Consider the following 22,543-nt stretch of genomic DNA (forward strand, 5'->3'; position numbering starts at 1 on the left):
AAACGAAATAGAAACAGAGCATGGCCAAGAAGAGCAACGCATTGGGGGAGGTGAGGCTGTGGGAGGGATGGGCATTTTGGGGGTGTTTGGGGATGCAAACTGTCATATCTGGAATGGATGGGCAACGGGCTCCTACTGTAGAGCACAGGGAAATGTATGATTGCGCTCCTTATTTACCTTGACAAGGGCAGACACAGACACTCCAAATTCCCATTCTTTTGTTTCAAAAATGATTAGCTGAACTGCTTGTTCCCCACTGATCAATCAGGAACAACATTTTTGTCATCAATCACATTTAGTTACATTTGCTCCATCTCCAGGCCTCTCAACTTCACCCAGTCTCAGCCTGAACCCCCCTTACAACCCTTTTAAGGGTCGATTCTGATAGTTAGCTGACCTCAGGGAAAATATTGGGTTTTTTTTCTTCTTTCTTTTTATTATAGTTGGATTTACAATGTTGTATCAATTTCTGCTGTACAGCAAAATGACCCATATTATCCTCTATCAGTTCTATCACAAGTGATTGGATTTCATTCCTGTGCTATACAGCCGGTATTCTCTGTTTTACTACCATGCAATCAAGCCAAATTTTTTATCTAACTTTCTCTAGTACTCAATTCTTTCTAGTCTTGTTTACGCTCTTCCCTCATGAAGAAAATCTCATTTGCTTAATCCTGAGAAGCTTACACATTTTATGCCACAGTCCCCCTCCCTCTGTTTGCAATAGTCCCTTTCACCTTCTATCAATAATCCTTTTAAAAAAAAAAAAAAAAAAACACTCCTTACCAAGTCTGGATCTGTTCTTCCTTTAAAATAACTTTTATATGCTATTTGCCTGTACGCCCCCGTGTAGGTTTCTATTAAATTCACGTAGGCATGGAAGGAACACTCAAGTTTGGCTCAGTCCCCACCACTCTCTTATATTATATAGATCTCACCTATATAGATGTTGGATCATCTGTTCATGATTAACACATTTAAATTGGTTGCTTGATCCCTTTGGCCCATGGTTTTAAATCCTATAAACCCAATAACTACTTTTTTTTTACATTTGGGGCCAAATGGTCAAATGTTATTGACTTGATGCTCATTATTCGTATTTTTACAGAGCCATACTTGGATGTTTCCCTGTGCACAGTAAATCCAATCCCACTGACCCAATCCACTGATGCAAGTTTGTGGTGAAGGAAAGTACAATTATTGCAGGAACTAAGCAAGGAGAATGGCCAGTTCGGGCTCAAAATATCCAAACAAGAGTTCCCTTCGTGGCTAGGCAGGTTAAAAACCCAACATAGTGTCTGTGAGGCTATGGTTTTGATCCCTGGCCTCACTTAGTGGGTTAAGGATCTGGCATTGCCTTGAGATATGGGATAGGTCACAGATGCCAGTCGGATCTGGCATTGCTGTGGCTGTGGCATAGGCTGGCAGCTGCAGCCCCATTCAGCCCCTAGCATAGGAATGTTTACATGCTAGCGCAGCCATTAAAAAAATAATAATAAAAGGAAAAAATTCTTGATGGCTTTCAGGGAAGGGGGTTGAAAGGCAGTGTGAGGGGTAAACCTCTGTTTTGGCATCAAGGTGAAGTTTCAAGCAACATCAACCATCTGGTTTCAATAGGTCTGGGGTCTAATTTTTAATCTGCTTCCTGTTCAAACAGCTTAGGAATGTGTGTCGGACCTTAGTCTATATCTTTGAAGGAATGATGTGTTCTGTAATTCTGCTATAGAGTATTATACTCTAAATTTTACCAGTTTTCCAGCCAAACAACTATTCTTTCTTTCCACATCTTCACATTTCCTAATCACTAACTCTTGCACCAGCCTTTTAAGACCCAATGGAGGCCTAAGAGACTAAAGCAAAAGCCTTTTAGTTCAGAGGAACAAACATAGGGGTTTGTATATGGTTTCGGTATTTGGCTTGAATTAGAAATATATCAGACTACAAAGGTTTTGTAGTTGTAGGCAATGTGATTTAGTCACAGAATGAACACATACATTTGGACAAAAAGGTATCCTTTTCAGGTTGAAATCTCATAGAGAGGCTGAAATATGAGTAAATTTAGATAAGTCATCTAAATCTAAAATGATGAATATTGATTTACCTTTAAAGATTTCAACTTCAGGAGTTTCATCGTGGCACAGAGGAAACGAATCCAACTAGTATCCATGAGGATGCAGGTTCAACCCCTGACCTTTGTTCAGTGGGTCCGGGATCCAGCATTGCTGTTGCTGAGGCGTCAGTCACAGACGTGGCTCAGATCTGGGTTTCTGTGGCTGTGGTATCGGCTGGCATCTATAGCTCCTGTTCCAGCCCAAGCCTGAGAACCTCCAGAGGCCTCGGATGCAGTCCTTATAAAAAAAAAGGAAAATAAAGATTTCAACTTTACTTATAATGGAAATATATCAAACTCTCAACTAGTGAATTAATAAGGAGGTGGCATGGTAATGCTAATATAAGCTTAAAAAAATAATGGCAATCACTGGATCCCTCTCTCTATGGTTTCCTTTCTTTATACACTTTTTGTCTCTCCAAAATACTATCCTTCCTCTTTAAATAAATTTTTCTTTCTAACCCTACTCTCCCCTCTGCTGCCTCTCCTTCTGTCATGTGTTTTTTCTTTTTTTTTTTTTGTCTTTTTAGGTTTGCACCCACGTGCATATGGAGGTTCCCAGGCTCGAGGTCGAATTGGAGCTGTAGCCGCTGCCCTACACCATAGCCACAGCAAGTCAGATCTGAGCTGCGTCTGTGACCTACACCACAGCTCATGGCAACACCAGATCCTTAACCCACTGAGCGAGGCCAAGGATCGAACCCACAACCTCATGGTTCCTAGTCGGATTCATTTCCACTGCACCACGACCGGAACTCCACCATCAGTCTTTTTTCTTACTACCTTTGCCACTTTTCCATCAATCCAGTTTTAATTTTATTTATTTTTCTTTCCATGGGCTAGGTATATGTAGAATCAAAGCTTTGTTTTTCTTTTAATAATCTCAGTTATTAAAGAAATGCTTTATTGCCCATGCTTCCAGAATTGGGAGAAACCACAACAAACTTTTTTTTTTTTTAACTCTAAAACAGTCCACCAGTGCAGCTGGAGTCTTCTTAGGAAGGGTTCAGATTCAAGCCAGACTGCCTAAATCATTACCTTAGCTCCATGATTTACATATTATTGGATCTGGGGAAAGACACGTTGTCCCAGGTTCTCTTTGTAAGGCCGGCCGAAAGGACGAGACCCGAGATCAGGCATAAAAGACTTTATTTGCAGGGTATACTACGGGCTGATTCACAAAGGGAGGTCAGCAGTCAGCCTGTTGGGGGAGGGAGATCAGACGTGAGTGCCAAGAAAGGCGGTTTCTGTGCAGAAGCTGATTGGCCATTTCTTATGTTAAAATAGGGTGAAAAGGAAGACCAATCTGTGTACTTTCAATAAACTATGTAAATAGGGTGAAAAGAGGAACAGACCAATCAGCTTGGGAGACTTGTTAGTGGGCAATGAGCAGAGGTTTAGACACTCTCCTGGGTGAGGTAGTTTTTAAGATTGAGTCACATGATTTGGGGACGATTTAGTCCTGTCTAATTACGTTTTTCCAGGAGGGGGAGAGAGCTTGGAGTCAGGTTTCGTCTTTCTTTTTTTCCTGAGGTGAACCTAACACTCTTGTTTACTTTTCTTTTTTTTAATGGAAAAAGAAAAGAAATAATCAGGTAGGGGTCTATGATTAATTAAATGAATGCTATAAAGTATGTTAGCTTTATTCAGCACATTGCTACACTGGCTAAATTGGGAATGAGGAAGAAATCAAGAAGTTGAATTCTCCTCAATACGGAAGTGAGAGAAACCATTAACTATTTGTGAAAAAGAAAGATAAGATTGAGTAAGCACAGGAGTGTGCCCTTGTTGGTTGTTTGCCTGCTACATGCAGCTTCCTGCTCTGGATTTACGGCACACGCGGGAAGCCTGGGAAGGGTTAGGGATAAAGTCAGCTTCAGGGAGGACACTTCTCTGCAGAAAGGAAAAATGGCTGCGCAGGAGATAGATGGATCCCAGGCTGAGCAAATGTAATCTTTTCCCTGTGGAGATAACTTCAAGAAAAAGATGTATCCTGCTAGGAAAAAGAGAGAGACTATTTCTCATTCTTGAGATCAAAGATACACTAGCAGAAAGGTTCCTCAGGGGTCTGAGAAAGGAGGGACCAGACCACAGTACCTCCTGACAACTTCTCCGAGAACCTTGTGCTAAAATCCATCCTGCCAAAGCCAGAGGAAGCAAGATCATTGGCCAGTAGAAGGCCTCAGCTCATGGTAACACCAGATCCTTAGCCACTGAGGCGAGGATGGAACCTGTGTCCTCAGGGATGCTGAGCAGATTCGATTCCACTGAGCCAGGACCGGAAATCCCCTCCACCTCCACCCTAAATGATTTAAAAGGCCTCGCAAGGACATGTTGCTCTCTTCCTCTCTTGCTTCTTTCTCTGTCTGTGTCTTTTATATCTCCCTTTCTCCCTCCCCACCCCACCCCGCCTGTTTTTGTATTTTCTATGCACCTTCTTCTCTCTCTTCTCTCGTTAAATAATTACCTCACTACCTTCAGTCTCTTTGTCAAATTCTTTCTCCAAAGGGACAAAGATCTGAGGACCTACATCAGGTGGTTAGCGTTCAACATTCTCACCAACAGCCACCGGAGAACAATGGTAATGGCAGAATTATCTGCTCAGAAGCCAGTTTCAGCCAAAGATGATGGTGGTGATAATAAAATTAAAGTAAAAGTGTTAAAGGCCAACCTGCTAACTTTTATTCTTTTATGTTTTTAATTCTTTTCAGTAGGTAGAATGAAGAACTTTCTTATCCTCACTTGCAGTTAAACGGAGTGATTTGATCCTCCATTATGAAGGACATGTGGGTCATGAAATTCTATTCTTATCTCCCTTCAAGGGATGTAATTTTATTTATGTAATTTTATTTCTTGCTATATTTGTGTGTTTGTGTGCTGTGGGAAACGCTGTCTTTGGTATTTTCTGTACCACCGCAGATCGCCTATTCTCTATTTTTCCTTTCCCTATTAGATTCAAATGTAAAGACAGAGCTTTTCCATGACCTGAAAGGGGGTTTAGAAGTCGGAGAGGTACTCGGGCAACTAGCTTTGCTTCCTTTGCAAGACAAAACTCTGGAAAGTCATATTTTTTAAAACTGACAAACTAAACGGAATTGTTATAAAACAGTGATAAGATTAAAAGATGGCTTGATTGGTGGAAAATTGTCTCAGGAGACCAATGGGAGAGTAGCTCGTTTGCATGCAGCCTGTGACAAACGAACGAATCAGCAGTTTGGAAACCAAGTCTTAATTTGCATAAATCTGTCTACAAATAGGCAGGATCCAGCAGCACGACCACCATTTTTTTTTCTCTTCAGAGAAGGGCAGGTAAAATGCCTGAACCAACGAAATCCGCCCCAGCCCCGAAGAAGGGCTCCAAGAAAGCCGTGACCAAGGCGCAGAAGAAGATGGCAAGAAGCGCAAGCGCAGCCGCAAGGAGAGCTACTCGGTGTACGTGTACAAGGTGCTGAAGCAGGTCCACCCAGACACCGGCATCTCGTCTAAGGCCATGGGCATCATGAACTCGTTTGTCAACGACATCTTCGAACGCATCGCCGGCGAGGCCTCGCGGCTGGCGCATTACAACAAGCGCTCGACCATCACGTCCCGGGAGATCCAGACGGCCGTGCGCCTGCTGCTGCCCGGGGAGTTGGCCAAGCACGCCGTGTCCGAGGGCACCAAGGCCGTCACCAAGTACACCAGCTCCAAGTAAATTTATTTCTAGGCACTGTCAAACCCAAAGGCTCTTTTCAGAGCCACCTCACGTTTTCACAATCTGAGTTGTTCACTAGGACTTTTTATAGTTCCTAGAAACTGTGTTTAACTCGTGTAAAGGTGGTACTTTAGGAAACACTTTGAGAGTTAACTTTTTGTGGCACACCTGTTGTGGTTATGGACAACCGTCCTGTGTACAGGACTCTAGGAACTTTAGCAAATGGGAGCTAATAACTGCCTAGTTTTAACCCCAACCTTTGGAACTCTAGATTACCTTTAAAATTTGTAGAGGTGCTCTCTGCAAATAGCGGCGCTTTGTGAAGTCTGGTTTTCCGTTTTATGTAAAGCACCTCCCTATAGTATTTGAGAAGCCGTAGTTAGATTTTGAAATCCTGCTCTCTAAAAACTACATCCTCTGTGATGCTGCAGGACCGCGCCCAAGTTCTTTTGGGTGAATTCCTTTTCTCACTCTTTTAAGCCCTTTTTTACCTAGGTTTTTTCAAGTCAACTAAATTTTTAACAGGCTCTCATCATTGGACTTTTTCTAAATATACAATCTTCTCCCTACTTCCCTGACTCGTTTTACAAAGCGGACCTGCAAAATTCACAGAATTCTATGTTCAGAATAAACAGTTTTAATATTGTGGTCACATAAAATAATCTGCAGCCTCCTATTAGCCCCTATCACTGTCAAGCTCCCTTCCTAGACCAGGCCTTATTCTTCCTCCAGCTCTCCCTGTTCTGTTTCTTTATGTGCTTCACAGCCTTTGGATGATTCCCCGCCCCCCCAAACTTGATAAAATCTGAAATCTGCTATAGGGAGATTTTGTGGAGATTTTGATATTGTGGCTTATCAGGGTTATGAACTTGATTAGTATCCATGAGGACTTGGGTTTGATCCCTGGCCCTGCTCAGTGGGTTAAGGATCCAGCGTTGTGGTGAGCCCTGGTGTAGGCCGGCATCTGTAGCAGCTGCGATTCGACCCGAGGCTGGGAACTATGCCAGTGGTTACAGGTTTAAGAAGCAAGCGAAAGAAAGAAAGAAAGAGAGAGAGAGAGAGAGAAGGAAGGAAGAGGAAGGAAGGAAGGAAGGAAGGAAGGAAGGAAGGAAGGAGGAGGAAAAGAAAGAAAGAAGAAAGAGAAGAGAAGAAAGAAAAGAAAGAAAGAAAGAAAGAAAGAAAGAAAAAAGAGAAAGAAAGAAAGAAAGAAAGAAAGAAAGAAAGAAGAAAAAAGAAAAGAAAGAAAGAAAAATCGGCAGTGGCTACAAGCCCTGCAAGGTCTGGCCCTCACCTAACTCTCCTTTCTGGTTTGGAAGTCCCTCTCCCCAACGGTTTTATTTATTTTTTTATTTTATTTTATTTTGGCCGTCCTGCGGCATATGGAGTTCTCTGGCCAGGGATCGGATCAGAGCCACAAACATGACCTAAGCCACAACGAGACAAGGAGGGTTTCTTAACACACTGTGCCTGGCAGAGAATGGAACCTGCACCCCAGCGGTCTAAAGATGCCGCCAATCATGTTGCGCTACAGTGGAAACTCCTCCCCCAACAGTTTTAAACTGTGAGCTACTCCACCCTCCAGGTCTTCAGGAGTTTTCCTCTGCCTGAAATACATCCATGCCCAGCATACAAATAAAGTTTATTGATCAAAAACTCCGATTTCAGCTTAATCATTATGAAATGGCTTTGGGAAAGCACCCACACTGCCTGATATGAGGGCCTTCCAGGTAAACCCAAAGAGTGTCCATCAGGTTCATTCAGTTAAGTGCCAAGAATCAAATTATGTACTGAGGATATAAAGCAAACTTGAGTGTGCATCACAAGCACCCAGAAAGCTTGTCAAAGGACAGATTACTTGTTCCACTCCCAGTTTCAGTTTCATTGACTGGGGGAAGATCTGAAAACTTGGCTTATTGGCAAAAAGTTGCCAGGAGATACAGACGCTGCTTATCTGGTTTGACAGTGAGAACAACTAATATATGGTGAAGAACAAGCTAAGCGAAAGGCCCCTCCCACATGGAGCTTTCCAGGTAACAAAGATGAGATTGAGTTATAAGATGATGAAGGGTGTGGATGTCAATCAAGTTTAGATTTATGATGCAGATGACAAAAAGATATAGAAAGCTTCTAAGCAGGTAGAGACATCATTGGTTCGTGTTAGGAAGATACCTCTATGGCAAGAGATTAGCTGGATTGAAGAGAAATGGCAGTGATGAAAGATGATAAAGGCAAGAACTGGCAGCAAAAATGGAGCAGATACAATAAACAAATCAGCAGTTGAAGTGATTCCATTCAGTACTTTCTCAAATCTTGATTGGATTTCCTCACTATGAGACATTATGTTACAGATGAATGAGACTGACAAGAGTTCCCCTTGGGGCTAATGCCTAAGTGGGAGAAGCGAGGTAATCAACCACTAAGAAAATTTCAGATAGAGAGTTCTGAGTGCTATGAAATTATTTGAAATAAAAACAGATGCTGTGACAGTAACTGAGTGATTCTTTAGATAAGGGAACCACAATCCAAGGAATAAAAGTTCCAGGGCGAGGGAACTGTTGGTATTAAAAAATAAATAAATAATAAATAAATAAAGCCACTCCAGGGCAAGGAGTAGTTTGTGCTCAAGGAAAGGAAGGCCTTTGTGCTAGGAGATTAGTAAGCAAAAGTAAAGTAGTCAGAGATGAGTCTGAGGATTAAACATGTCGCTAAACATGTTGGAGTTTATAGACCAAACGAAGGCACTCAGATTCTTACTGTCATGGGAGACGCTTGAAATTTTTAAGAACTCTGGCTGTTGTGTGGAGAATGGATTGTATGGGATCAAAAATAAAAAGAGTTCCCTTGTGGTGCAGCAGGTCACTGGAGTTCAATCCAATGTCACTGTAGGTTCAGTCCCTGGCCTTGGAGCTTCCACTGCCACAGGGTGTGGCCAAAAAGGGAAAAAAAAAGGAAAAAGAAGCAGGGGATAGAATTGAAAGGATATTACAATAATCCTGTTTAAGTTATTAGAGTTAAATTTAGGAGGAGAAAGTCAAAAAGATTTATTCATGGGAGTTCCCATCATGGAGCAAAACGAATCCAAGTAGGAACCATGAGGCTGTGAGTTTGATCCCTGGCCTTGCTCAGTGGGTTAAGGATCCGGCATTGCCGTGAGCTGTGGTTTAGGTTACAGATGCAGCTCAGATCTGGCATTGCTGTGGCTCTGGAGTAGACTGGCAGCAACAGCGCTGATTAGACCCCTAGCCTGGGAACCTCCATATGCCACAGGTGCAGCCCTAAAAGCACAAAAGACAAAAAAAAAATAAAAGATGTATTCATGAGTTGGGTTTCAAGGATGAGGAAACAAGTCAGTAACATTTACCCTTTATGTTTAGGAAATTATGTCAAACTCTTTAAAAATGTTAACTCACTTCATCTTCTAAACATCTACATTATCTGGATACAACTTTTCTCTCCTTTTAACTGAGCAAAGTGTGTGGCAGGATTAGACCCAAAGGGGTGCAACTCCAGAGGTCGACTAAAGTTCTTGGATGGAGAATTCAAGAATACCAGGGGAGGATGAGTTTTCTGAAACTAGGACATGATAATTTTTAAATTCCTTTAAGCACTGCATTGGGTCAAGTGGTATTTGTGTAAGTCTGGAATTCTGAGGCAAATGGGGACTGGACATATTGGGAAACATTTTAATACTGTCAGGATAGTATGAGATTGGAGATTACTCATGGAGAAAGAATAAAGAAGTGAGTTTATCCTGGAAACAACCCAAACTTTAGAGAAAAGGAAGATAGCAAAAGATTCTATCTTGAGATTCTATCTACAAGTGAGCTTGAAAGAAAATAATGTGGGAGTTCCTGTTGTAGCTCAGTGGTAATGAACCTGACTAATATCCATGAGGAAGTGGGTTTGATCCCTGGCCTCACTCAGTGGCTCAGTGGATTAAGGATCCAGCATTGCCGTGAGCTGTGGTGTAAGTCACATATGAGACTAGGATTCTGAATTGCTGTGGCTATGGTGTAGGCCATTACCTGCACTCCCATCGACCCCTAGCCTGGAAACTTCCATATGCCATGGGTGTGGCCCGAAAGAAGAAAGAGAGAAAGAAAGAGAGAAAGAAAGAGAAAGAAAGAAAGAAAGAGAGAAGAAAGAAAGAAAGAAGAAAGAAGAGAAAGAAAGAAGAAGAAGAAGGAGGAGAAGAAGAAAGAAAGAAAGAAAGAAAGAAAGAAAGAAGTAAAGAAAGAAAGAAGAAAGAAAGAAAGAAAGAAAGAAAGAAAGAAAGAAAGAAAGAAAGAAAGAAAGAAAGAGGAAGAAAGAAATCTGTTTAACAAACTACAATGTGACCAAACTGGTGTAATGCCTAATAGGCTGAGAACAAACATTAGCTTTGACTATAGACGATCACTGGGAACTCAGGTTACAGGTACTAAAGGGTGACCCTGATATCATGTGGGAAGCTGGGTCAACCTAGAAATTGGGAAAAGGGACTAAAGAAAAAGACACGCCTAAATGTGGATCAGCAAACTTTTAAGAGTTTTTTATTTTGTTTACATTTATCTAGAATTTCTTTTTTTTTTTTACATCCCAAAGAACTTTCAGTAATACACTTGCAACTTCTTAGGAATATATGTAAACTATAGTTGTTGAACATATGCATAAACATATAATCTGGTTGTTTCACTCAACCCTCACAAAAATACAAAGTTTCTCTTCCTTTACAGATAAGGAAACACTGGTTAGAAATTTCACAGCCCAGAGACAGAAAATGGTAATTCAGGACCTCAAAGCTGTCTTTATGGTTCAAATGACACTTTCTTTTTCTCTGGGCCTCTCTAATGTTTTGAAAAATAGGAATACTAATAATAGCAATAACAACAATAGCCAAAACAGAGTATGTACCATGTGCCACACACTGGCCAAAATGTTTAACAACTAATGTTAATGTTATTTGCCCCAAGCCTCTAAGATGGGAATTACTGTTATCTCTTGTTTTACAGACGAGGAGACCAAGGGATAGAGAGGTGAAGTGCCTTCAACCAAAGACACAAAGAGTAAGCTTATCCCTCTGTACAAGGTTTCTTGGGCTTTTTTTTTTTTTTAACCTCTGAGGTAGGATACTGGATGTTACTTGTATACTTAATAAATGACTTCCTCAATGACATAGACTAAACATCTAGACCCCATTGTGTATATTTAACAAGACTAGCAATGGAAGATAAGTTCAAAGAAAATTCATGGACTTCTTCCTTAATCAGGTTGAAAATAAACTCCCCACGCTTTCTATTTACTCCTTGGGAGATATCATGCGAGATACAGTCAGTTGGGCCTTCAGGCTTCTGAAAATCAACTTTTTTTAAATGGGCTATCCATCTTGCATTCTGAGTTATAAAGTGTTAAGACCTGACGTGTTAAGATTTCTCAAGAATATAAAGGCCTATTGCACATAGTGAGTAAATGGTGACATTTATTCTTGTTCGATGTGTTATTTTTGCATTTTGTCTGCCCTTTCCTCTCTAATCTTAAATTTTGAATCTCTACACCTCAGACTCTAAAATCCTAGACTCCAAGTTGTTAACAGGACTCCATGGAGCCCTGGGAGTTCCTTGAATGAGTTCCATGAAATGTCTATGTCCAATACGCATACATTTTACCAGATTCTCCAAAGATTTTGGTTTACATATTAAGGATTACTCTCCTAAAGGGAGACAATACTTTGAAACATGCAGATTACAATGGCCTAAGAAATATGGATAGTCCACCCATCTGTCCCTAACATTTAATAGCCCCTATTCTGTGTCTGTTTAGCATGGAATACAGTGGAAGAGATACCAGGGAAAGAGGCTCACTTGGCATCAGCTTTCCTTAAAAGAGCTTTTTGGCCAATAGAAGGAGAGTCACACTGCTAGATACGTTAAGAGGGAGTCCCCCTTGTGGCCCAGCCAGTTAAAGACCTGGCCTTGCTGCAGCTATGGCACAAGGCCGCAGCTGTGGCTCGGGTTTGATCCCTAGCCAGGAACCTTCAACATGACCCAGGTGTGGGTCGGGGGCGGGCGGGGGGAGTTGAGAAAAACGTATCATGTATGGCAGAGATTCAACGCTAAATTAAAGAAAGCCTGTAGCATGTACCAGATTCAAGGTGTTAAATCCAGCTCTGTTAAGCAGCTCTGCCCCTCCTTGGTCAATCGGGAACTCTTGTCCCTTAGAGGCCATTGTTCTGTCATCCCTAGAGCCTAGTGGTCTCTGCTGGGTCGACAAGAGCAGCACATTCATAGTTGGCAGGAAAAGGGAAGAATTTACAGCCCAAGAATGTCTTCTACTTACTCTTACTAGAGGGCACTTGGGCACATGCTCACCTCTGCTCCCAGATAGGCCAGGAATGTTGCCTCAGCCTAGGAAGCCACCGGTCCGGCTATGCCTTTATTGTAATAAAGTGAAAAAATTTTATTAAAAAAAAATTCTAGTTGTAACACAGTCATCCAAGGTTTTTTCACAGAATAAAAGCCATTCTGAGGACAGCAAAGAATACAGTAGTATGCTGACAGTCCTGAAAGGTTGTATAAAGTTTACTGTAGGTTAAGAACAAAAAACACATAACCCATTTGAAAACTGCTTGTTTGGCCTTATTTCCTAATGAGCAGAGAACAAGACAGTGGGATTTGAATTAAGGCCTGGGTTTGAAAGGCCCGGTCCAGCACTTTTTTGTCACGATATGTAGCACCAGCCCTCGTTTATAAACTAAGGTCAATCTGCTTGCAATCAAGTCTAAGAACATTCAAGATAAAGACCCAACATAACAACTTGGTAAAAATAAACATAAACCTGTATCTTTACATCAAGCATAGGCACACTAGTTAAAATTTCTTGATTCAGTAAGAGAAACCAGCAGCTCTGGATGGATGGAAGGACAATTCAAGAGAAAGGCAAGCTGGCCTGTGTGCCTTCCACTTTTAAAATCAAGACGGGATCTCAAGTACTTTTCTCTGACACAAGAAACCTGATATAGAGGGGTAACTTTGTCTTTGGTTAAGGTACTTAATCTCTCTATACCTGTTCCCTCATCTGTAAAACAGTTCTTCCCTACCCCTTATCATGTGATGTCCAAGAAGGCACTGTTTTAATGTCTTTAATATTAGTGTCTACATAAAAGTTGTTTTATTTCTAGCACCAGTCTTAATCCTCTGTGATGCTCTCGATTTGTTCCACGGATGGCTGTGCAAAACATCTCCTGCAGTTTACCCCCTTAAACCAGGCTCCTTAGGACCCATTAAAGCGCACAGCATAAGCAGTCCAACCGCACCTTATGGACCACTTTTGGTAATCTGTGACCAAGCTGAAAAATACTGAAAACACAACACCAACTAAATCTAGGAGACCAGAAACAGTGCTAGCCCAACCACCTCATAACAACATTAAATAGACGCAAGCACTCAACTCTTTTGAGTGAAGGAATAGGTGGCCCTGAAAAGGGCCGTTGGTTTTTTTACCATGGGAGATGGTCAGTTAAGGCTTAGCCGCCAAAGCCATAAAGAGTTCTGCCCTGGCGCTTGAGCGCGTAGACCACGTCCATGGCGGTGACGGTCTTGCGCTTGGCGTGCTCGGTGTAGGTGACGGCGTCCCGGATCACGTTCTCCAGGAACACCTTCAGCACCCCGCGGGTCTCCTCGTAGATGAGGCCGGAGATGCGCTTGACGCCGCCGCGCCGGGCCAGGCGCCGGATGGCGGGCTTGGTGATGCCCTGGATGTTATCTCGGAGAACTTTACGGTGGCGCTTAGCGCCTCCCTTTCCGAGACCCTTCCCACCCTTACCACGGCCAGACATGGCTGCAAGACGCCTGAACTACAGCGCAGTGCTTTAGGAAGGCACCACTCAGCATTTATATAGTAACATGACGGACCTGTTTGAAAACTGCAAGAGCAGGGGGCGGTAACTACATTCAGTTCCCGCCCTTCGCTTATTTGTTCCTTGCTCAGAGCTACAGGGACTGGGCGGGGCACCTGAAGTGACAATGGAGCCTGGAGAAGATTTCATAAATGCTCTTATATATGGATACGTGTGTGCATGCATACGATACGGGCAGTTTTTAAGTGTGGTAACAATTCATACGGTTTCCACACATTTGTTCTACAGATTTTCCGGATTATGAAACTATTAGTTCAAACAATCTATTTTCTTTTATAAAAAAGCTTTAAATACGGATTTAAACAATCACGTCTTTGTTAAAGCTTCCATTGGTTTTATCCATTTATGGTGTTGGTTTTGTCACTAAGCAGAGCTCTCTGATATGCAGGCTGGATTACCCTACAGAGGAAATTAAAAACATAAGAAGGTTACACGTTTAGGTGAAAAAAAAAAAAAGCACTACATTAGAGATTTATAAATATATATATATATATCCCAGAGTGATACGAATCTTGTTCTGCTTTAACTTAAAAGTTTATGGTTTAGTTGTATATTTCATTACTGGCAGCTTGTATCTGGCACTGTACCTGTCATCACATTCCAATTCTCTAACAGGTTGGCCTTATAATATCCAACCAAGCTCTGGAGACAGCCTGATCCACATATTAGCTTGTGATTTACCTTGGGCAGTTTGTACTCAGTTTTTTTAATTTAAATGTATAAGAAAGCGTAAATGATAGAGCTCTCAAATTTAAAAGAGATAATCCAGATTGTTTAGAACGATTTCTGCAAATAAGCAATCATTCAACATTATTATCACATAGTATCGTAGCTTCTCTCAACTCCTGCCCTCAATATTCATCCCTCCAAAGTGATAAGCTTAAACAAGTATCTAATTTGTTAAAAATCCTTTTTGAACACCTCAAAATAAAAAATTCTATGAAGATTTAATTTAGCTTAAGTTCCCTTGAGTTCCAGCCGATATGACTAGATTTGGCTTTTCCTTCATGGTCTATGAGGAGGACTGAGTTCCTATTTCATGCATTTACAGAGCATGGAAACAAATTCCAGAATACAGTTCTCTTAACTTGAGATACAAACCTAGATACAGGGCATTTGGGAAATTTGTATATAACAAAATCTTCATCTTTCTTTTTATTGTACTCCAACCAAACCTTAGCATTTCCTCCATGTGTGAATATAGGCAACAGTTTTGGCAGGACCTCTACAATATTCATATTGTGTTGGAGGTACAGCTGTCAAAACCCCAAAATATTGTTTAAATATATTACTTCTAAACTATGGTAATTCTTGATTATATTGGCAATCCTGTTATTTAACATATTAATAAAGAAACCCAGGAGTTCCCTTGTGGTGCAGCAGGTTAAGGATCTGGTATCTGGTGTTGTCACTGCAGCAGCTTGGGTCACTGCTGTGGGACAGGTTCAATCCCTGGCTGGGAAACTTCAGTGGGGGAAAAAAAATTTAAAAAAAAAATACCAACTTGAATTTTTGATAAATTTGATAATGTAATGTCATGTTTTCCCCCAACGGTCATAGCCTCAGCATATGTAGTTTCCCAATCTGGGCCATAGCTGTGACCTATGCCACAGCTGTGGCAATGTCAGATACTTTAACACACGGTGCAGGACGGGGATTGAACACACAACTCTGCATGGACCCGAGCAGCTGAAATCATACTCTTAACCTACTGTGCCACTGTGGGAACTCTTCTTTAATACAATTATATTAATGGTATTTTAATATAACTGTTTTCCTTTGTAATCCCATGAATTTGGTGAATTGAGGAAAGGAAAAGAAGAATTGAAAAATTCGGTGCAAGTTAATAAAGAATTATGCAGTTGTTAATAGAACCTTCTATTTCTGATCTCACCTCACCCATGCGAAGTTTTGCTTTGCTTGTTTGTTTGCTTTTGCTTTTTTTTTTTTTTTTTTTTTTTGCCACAGCATACAGCAGCCTGATGTGGGATCTGAGTTCTCACACCAGGAATTGAACCTGGCAGTAGCTGGGTGCACAGTAGTGAAATTCATCTAAAAGCACCAGGCCACCAGGGAATTCCAAATTCTTTTTAATTTAAAGTGTTTAGGCGTTCCCTCTGTGGAGCTGTATTATATCACCTCACATAAAACAGACTTTCTGGGTAAATATCTATGAGAACCAAGCAGCCGTTAACATATGAAAAGCCAAGTGGGTATAGAATGTCACCAGAGAGCAAGCTACTGAAGACACAAAGGGAAGAATTCATATTTTAAATGAAAATCTCTAAGCTGTCTCTCTGACCTGTGAATCTCTAGAAAGATGAGGGGCCTTTGAAAAAGGTCGAGACCAACGTGACAAAAACCGGAGGAAGAATCTGTAATGGTCTCAAAGCTTGAGCCGTCTCAGTTCATTGTAGAATATAATTGGTGTCATTGTTTGCTTTCCTGAATTTTAAGAAACACAGTTCCAGGACAGAGCTGAGACTAGGCTGTTGTCAAGCAGGAGGACATCTGGGAACCAATCAGCACGCTGTGTGTGTATGTGAGTGTGTGTGTGTCTGTATGCGCGCGCGCGTGTCTGTGTGTGCGCGTGCGTGCGTACGCGCGCGCGCCTGGCTGCTCAACTCTTAACACTTCATTTATTTTTTATTTTTTCTTTTCTGTACTGTTAGTTATTCAAGCCAACAATCATGTCGGAACCTGTGTCTGCTGCCCCTCCAGCTCCTTCTCCTTCATAAAAGACTCCTGTGAAGAAAAAGCCCCGCAAGCCCGCTGGCGCCACAAAACTTCCAGGCCCCCCTGTCGGAGCTCAACACCAAGGCTGCATCCGCATCCAAAGAGCGCAGCAGCGGCGTGTCCCTGGCTGACCTCCAGGCGCTGGCGGCAGCTGACGACGACTTTGAGAACAGCCGCATCAAGCTCGGTCTCCAGAGCCTGGTGAGTAAGGGCACCTTGGTGCAGACCAAGGGCATTGACGCCTCAAGGCTTTCAAACTCAACCAGGCGGCCACAGGGGAAAGCAAGCCCAAAGCCAAGAAGACGGGCGCAGGCAGCACTCTCTCCCCCCACCCCAAAATCCGCTAAGCCTCCAAAGAGGGCAGAAAAACAAGTAGCGGCTACGTGGCCAAGAAGGTGCCCAATAGCCCCCAAAAGGTAAAGATAGCCAAACCGCTATTAGGTGGCCAAGGGCCCAGCAAAAACCAAAGTTCATAACCCCAAGCTAGCCAACCCTAAAAGCAGGCAAGCCAGAAAATGCAGCCTCGAAAAAGAGAACCGAAAGACTGGCAGAGGACCTTAAAGGCTCTTAAAAAGCCTGTAGAGGGACACGGCGGGGCGGGGCGGCGGTGGAGGGGTACATTTCTATGTTCTTCCCCGAGTAACTAGACCGAAGTACACAGCAATTTTTCGTAGAAAAAATGGTTGGCTCTGAAAAGAGCCTTTGGGTTTAAAGTCGGAAAGAGAAAACAATTTACGCCCTCTCCCCGCGGATACGGCGAGCCAGCTGGATGTCCTTGGGCATGATGGTGACGCGCTTGGCGTGGATGGCGCACAGGTTGGTGTCCTCGAAGAGCCCCACCAGGTAGGCCTCGCACGCCTCCTGCAGCGCCATCACGGCCGAGCTCTGGAAGCGCAGGTCCGTCTTGAAGTCCTGCGCGATCTCGCGCACCAGCCGCTGGAACGGCAGCTTGCGGATCAGCAGCTCCGTGGACTTCTGGTAGCGCCGGATCTCGCGCAGGGCCACCGTGCCGGGCCGGTAGCGGTGCGGCTTCTTCACGCCGCCGGTGGCGGGCGCGCTCTTGCGGGCCGCCTTGGTGGCCAGCTGCTTGCGCGGCGCCTTGCCGCCGGTGGACTTGCGAGCGGTCTGCTTGGTACGAGCCATAACAGACGTCCGGAAGGCAGCTAGCTGGTGGAAAAATGCGAACCTGTCCCCCTTCTCCTAGTATATATAAAGAGAGTCCCGTTCTGATTGGACAAGACATTTGTTCCTTAGGGCTCGCAGTGAAGGTATTGGTAGTGAGGTTCACTCCCTGATCACAGGAAACTCTCTTTGAATGGCTGTTTCAACCCTCGCTCGCCTCTATCTCTTCAATGCCTTTTTTTTTTTTTTCCCAATGTTCTTTGGCTGTTCATCACAGAACCAACTCAGACTATTACAATACTGTGTCTTTTTTGCGGAAAACAAATTTTAAATTTTGGCACCTGATACTGGCTTTCTTTTGATCAACTTTTTGAAAAGGCGCATTTTGGATATGATTGGCCAAGTGATTTTTAATACCCTCATTCAAGTTTAGTGAGGCTAATTTCAAGTCGACTTTTTGATTTCTCTTTTTACTCTTATTTTTTTCAGTACTTTCATTTTATTCCTCCCCTTTTATGCTACAGTTAAGTATAAAAGTGTAGGTTATTATTTATGGCATTCATTTCAGGATAGTAAAGGAGAGCATTACTGCATTTGTTATGGAAAAAGCATTTGGATCTGATAGGATTGAGAACCATCAGTTTAGAGATTATATGAAAGCAGAATTTGGAAAAAAGCCCAAACACTTACTGTCATCACCGAACTCTGAACACACCCTCCTGTGCCTTCCGCATAAGACTTACGAGACTTGCCCTTAACAGTCACTGAATGGGCCTTTGCACTGCCTTCAAAGCCGTCATGTGCTAGTGTCAGTCTTCTGGATTGGAGTGAGAGCTGTGACCACAGGAGGAGGCAGGAATCCAGAAGGTTAACATACATTGCATTTTAAAAATAAAAGGTTTTAGAGTTTATAAAAGCAAAAGAATTTACACCTATATATCTTGTGGTCTCATCACAAAGCTGAGGATTCTTTGGAGCCATGTTTAAAAAGGGAGGGAAAGAGGAAAGGAAAAATAGTACCTTTTGGAAACTACTACTATTCTATATTATTTTTAAGGAATCCACTTCTATGACTCCCACAAATCCTGGGCTGAGTTAACAGTAAGAAATTTCTGGAGGTAATTACACCCCACTCTGGTTATACCTATTGTTTCTTTCGCTGGCTGGCGCCCATCCCTCAAGTGAAAACCCAGTCACAGGAGGCCTCAATCCTCCTCCTGGAAGATGTCAAAGCCAACTATGTGAGAGGTTTTATAAGAGAAGACGACTGTCTTCCCAGAAAACAAATCCTCTATTTTGCTTTATGAGGCGGAGAGCAACCCCAGACCATATAGGTTGGGACTTGGGCAGGCCTCAATTCTTAGATTTCTAAAATTTATTTTTATGCTTTTTCAGAATGCACTAAAACCAGTAGCTCTTATGGAATTTCACTCATAATTTTGTTACTATAAATACATTAACACGTGCTCACTTTTCACTATAACACCAAATAAAAACACCCTACTACTACCTTTCACGATTTCAAATGAGCTTTATGTAAAATTGGTTTTTAAAAGTACACAAACTAGTAAATAGTACATAAATGTTACCGTGTACCCCTTAAAGTCCTGCGGAAACCCTGTGTTAAGCTCTGCCTAAGTAACTTTTGACCAGGGTATGTGGTATTGTATTACTATCTACAATTGATTAGAGCTTAGTTTCTTTTTTTTTTTCCCTAAAAATGTGAATTGCAGATCAACTTGTACCATTAGACTGCAAAACAATTTCTTTCCAAATCAAATAGCCTAAAGGAGTGGTTTTAACTATCTATAGGTCACTAAGTAGATTTGCATCTAAACTTTCAACACTTACCATCCTACCTATATCCTCAAGGTTTACAACAGAGAACCCAAGTCATTGGTCAACTTAATTATCACTGACACAGGCTCTTCACTACCACTTTCGCTTAGTTGAAGGAAATTCCTTAAACTGGATTAATCTGGGGTTTCAGCAGTGTGACTACTAACACTCACTTCTAGATTGATAAACTATGCAGAATACCTTCTCCTGTTAACTGCTTAAATACGGGAAATGTAAGCCCTCTTAATGAATACATGGGTGGCTCTGAAAAGAGCCTTTGGTTAACACTGCCTCCTCAAAAATCAAAAACTCGAATATTCCAATTTACTTGCCCTTGGCCTTGTGGTGGCTCTCCGTCTTCTTGGGCAAGAGCACAGCCTGGATGTTCGGCAGGACGCCGCCCTGAGCGATGGTAACTTTGCCCAGCAGTTTATTGAGCTCCTCATCGTTGCGGATGGCCAGCTGCAGGTGGCGCGGGATAATGCGGGTCTTCTTGTTGTCGCGAGCCGCGTTGCCTGCCAGCTCCAGGATCTCAGCCGTCAGGTACTCCAGCACCGCCGCCAAGTACACTGGTGCGCCGGCACCGACTCGCTCGGCGTAGTTGCCTTTTCGGAGCAAACGGTGCACTCGGCCGACGGGGAATTGGAGGCCGGCCCGCGAAGACCGAGTCTTGGCTTTGGCACGAGCCTTGCCACCTTGTTTTCCGCGGCCCGACATGTTGGTAAACTCTGTCGAAAGTGCCTCACCAAGGAAAAGGGACACACAAGTTGTCTTAGCAAATGAGAAGCAATTATACTTGAAAGCCGAATGGTAAATCACGCAGTTTGATTGGCTAAAAGAATCATAACGCTTTCAACCAATGAAAAAGGAGCTCTTGAGTCACCTAATTTGCATACCACCTTACAACTTGGAACAAGTTATCCAATCAAAACGTAAGGCTTTAAAAACTGTATATGCATGGGAGCCCTGCAAATAGTATGACCATTGTAACCAGATCAAGTTAACTTTCTTTGACTTCTGAATGTGTTGTATTTGCCTTGCATGAGCCAGGCGTGGTGGTCTTGCTCCAGGCTTAATGCCTATGGCTTTGGACGAAATGCTGGTGTCCGGTGTCCAGGTGGCGCTTCAAGGAGAGCTACTCCGTGTAGGTGTACAAGGTGCTGAAGCAGGGACAGCTGGAGTGCAGAGCCTTTTTGATGAGGTGAAAGCAAAGTATATACTTGACATTCTAACTTAGTGTTAGGATAGTCTTCTTGCTTCCACTGCTCATTTTGGCTGTAAGTATCTCTTAAATCCCTGTGATGTGTGTGCATTGCCTGTTGGTTCCATGAAAATTGTAGAGGAAAATTGTAGAGGACTTGAGAAATTTGCCAACGTCTCCTTAGTGCTGTGTTCTAAGAAGAAAAGTACATTAGGTTTATTTGCTTAGAGTAACTTGTCAAAATATTAATGGGAGCTAGACAATTAATGTGCATGGAACTTGAAAAACAAACTCCACAGATTCCAGGATAGGTTTATTTAATTGTAATGAGAATTTTTCAAGTTTGTTGGTGAAAACTTAGACCATTTCTGAACCATCATATGGGGCTCATGACAATGGCAGTTCAGGAAAGAAATACCCTTTAAATATTATGATACTTCTTGTTGTTCCCTTCGTGACTCAGCAGTTTATGAGCTCCACTAGTATCCAGAAGGATGCTGGTTCGATCCGTGGCCTCACTCAGGGGGTTAAGGATCCAGTGTTACCATAATTTGTGATGTAGGTCGCAGACACAGCTTGGATCCACCGTTGCGGTGGCTGTGGTATAGGCCAGCAGCTGTAGCTCCAATTCAACCCCTAGCCTGGGAATTCCCATGTGCTGCAGGTACAGACCTAAAAGCAAAAAAAAAAATAAAAAATAAAAAAATAAAAATAAATATTTTGATACTTCTCCCTTAAATTATGTTTTCTTCCAGGGAGACTCTTATATGATTATTTTTATCCTTATCAGGAAAAAAAAAAAAAAGATTGTTGTTGTTGTTGCCATTGCCCATGACATGCAGAAGTTCCAGGGCCAGGAATTGAAACTGCTCCTCAACAGCAACCTGAGCTCTTACAGGGACAACGCTGGATCCTTAACTTGCTGTATAACAAGGGAACTCCAAAGAAAATTTTGTAATAAAAAAAAAATCTCAAGTCATTCTAGCTACAATACCACCACTCTCCTGCCCTATATAGACATATATAATGGTCATGAAAATTCCCACTTTTCTCCTAATTATAAAGCTGCTTAAGAATACAAACTGCCAATGTGTCATCCCATATGCAATAAATGCTAAGAATGTATTTAGGAAGTAGTATTGGCCTTTCAACCCCAGTAGGAAAAAAAGTAATAATATTCTATAATCTTATATAGCAAGTTTCCCATTCCTAGCATGACACATAAATACACACAAAACAGTATACACACAAAATATATAAACATTCAAAGAAACAATACACATAGGAGTTCCCCAGTGGCTTAGTGTGTTAAGGATCCAGTCTTGTCACTGCCATGGCTCAAATCTCTACTGTATCACTGATTTGATCCCTAGCCCGGGAATTTCCACATGCCAAGGATCATGGAACACACAAAAAGAACACACAATAAGCAACAAAAAAAATATTAAAGCATGAAAACTGAACATACCAGGTAGCTGTATGTATATCAAATTTATATTATTATAGTCAATTTTGCTTTCTCTACTCCCAGATGTAAATATCTAAACCAGATCTGTATGTGCTTTAGGGAACTATATAAATTCACTGAAATTACATTCAATACTGTGTCCATAAATTCGTCCTTCTCCCAGAACAGAAACTATATACCACTCTGTCAAATTCTAAATATACCGTTATTTGGAATTCCTGCCGTGGCACAGTAGTTCAATGGTCCGACCTGTACCTGTGGAGGCACCGGTTGGATCCCTGGCCCATCATTGCCGTAGCTGTGGTGGAGGTCGCAGCTCCTGTTCAGGTTTGATCCAAGGCCCAGGAAGTTCATACGCCAAAAAAGAAGACAAAGAAAATAAAATGAAAATACTGTCACGGAAGCAGGCAGAATAATGCCTCAACAATTATGTCTACCTTCTAATCTTTTGAGTCCATGAATGTGTTAGGATACATAAA

The 22,543-nt window shown here is 42.2% G+C and overlaps 2 protein-coding genes and 2 pseudogenes across 2 annotated transcripts in view; 2 read left to right on the forward strand and 2 right to left on the reverse strand.

Annotated features, from left to right (window-relative positions):
- Positions 1-5,418: 5,418 nt before the first annotated feature.
- LOC125136312 (histone H2B type 1-M-like) lies at positions 5,419-6,161 on the forward strand (annotated as a pseudogene).
- Positions 6,162-13,165: 7,004 nt separating this feature from the next.
- Positions 13,166-22,543, reverse strand: part of LOC125136314 (histone H4) — a 41,283-nt gene continuing 31,905 nt past the window's right edge. The window contains exons 2-3 of the mRNA XM_047797038.1: positions 17,249-17,597; positions 13,166-13,630 (exon numbers count right to left, since the gene is read on the reverse strand). Of these exons, the coding sequence (XP_047652994.1) occupies positions 13,306-13,630; positions 17,249-17,597 (674 nt within the window). The 3' untranslated portion in view covers positions 13,166-13,305. The remainder of the gene's footprint in view (positions 13,631-17,248; positions 17,598-22,543) is intronic.
- Positions 16,297-17,363, forward strand: LOC125136302 (histone H1.3-like; annotated as a pseudogene).
- Positions 17,573-20,171, reverse strand: LOC125136304 (histone H2A type 1). Its single transcript, XM_047797026.1, has one exon. It carries the CDS (start codon positions 20,110-20,112, stop codon positions 19,720-19,722), a length of 393 nt encoding a protein of 130 aa, XP_047652982.1. The 5' UTR covers positions 20,113-20,171; the 3' UTR covers positions 17,573-19,719.

Source organism: Phacochoerus africanus, chromosome 9 (assembly GCF_016906955.1).
Source record: "Phacochoerus africanus isolate WHEZ1 chromosome 9, ROS_Pafr_v1, whole genome shotgun sequence".
In the NCBI taxonomy this organism is placed as follows: domain Eukaryota; kingdom Metazoa; phylum Chordata; class Mammalia; order Artiodactyla; family Suidae; genus Phacochoerus; species Phacochoerus africanus.

What these genes read in the sequence shown, in the direction of transcription:
- LOC125136304 (XM_047797026.1), bottom strand. Translation starts at nt 20,112, where the DNA reads ATGTCGGGCCGCGGAAAACAAGGTGGCAAGGCTCGTGCCAAAGCCAAG.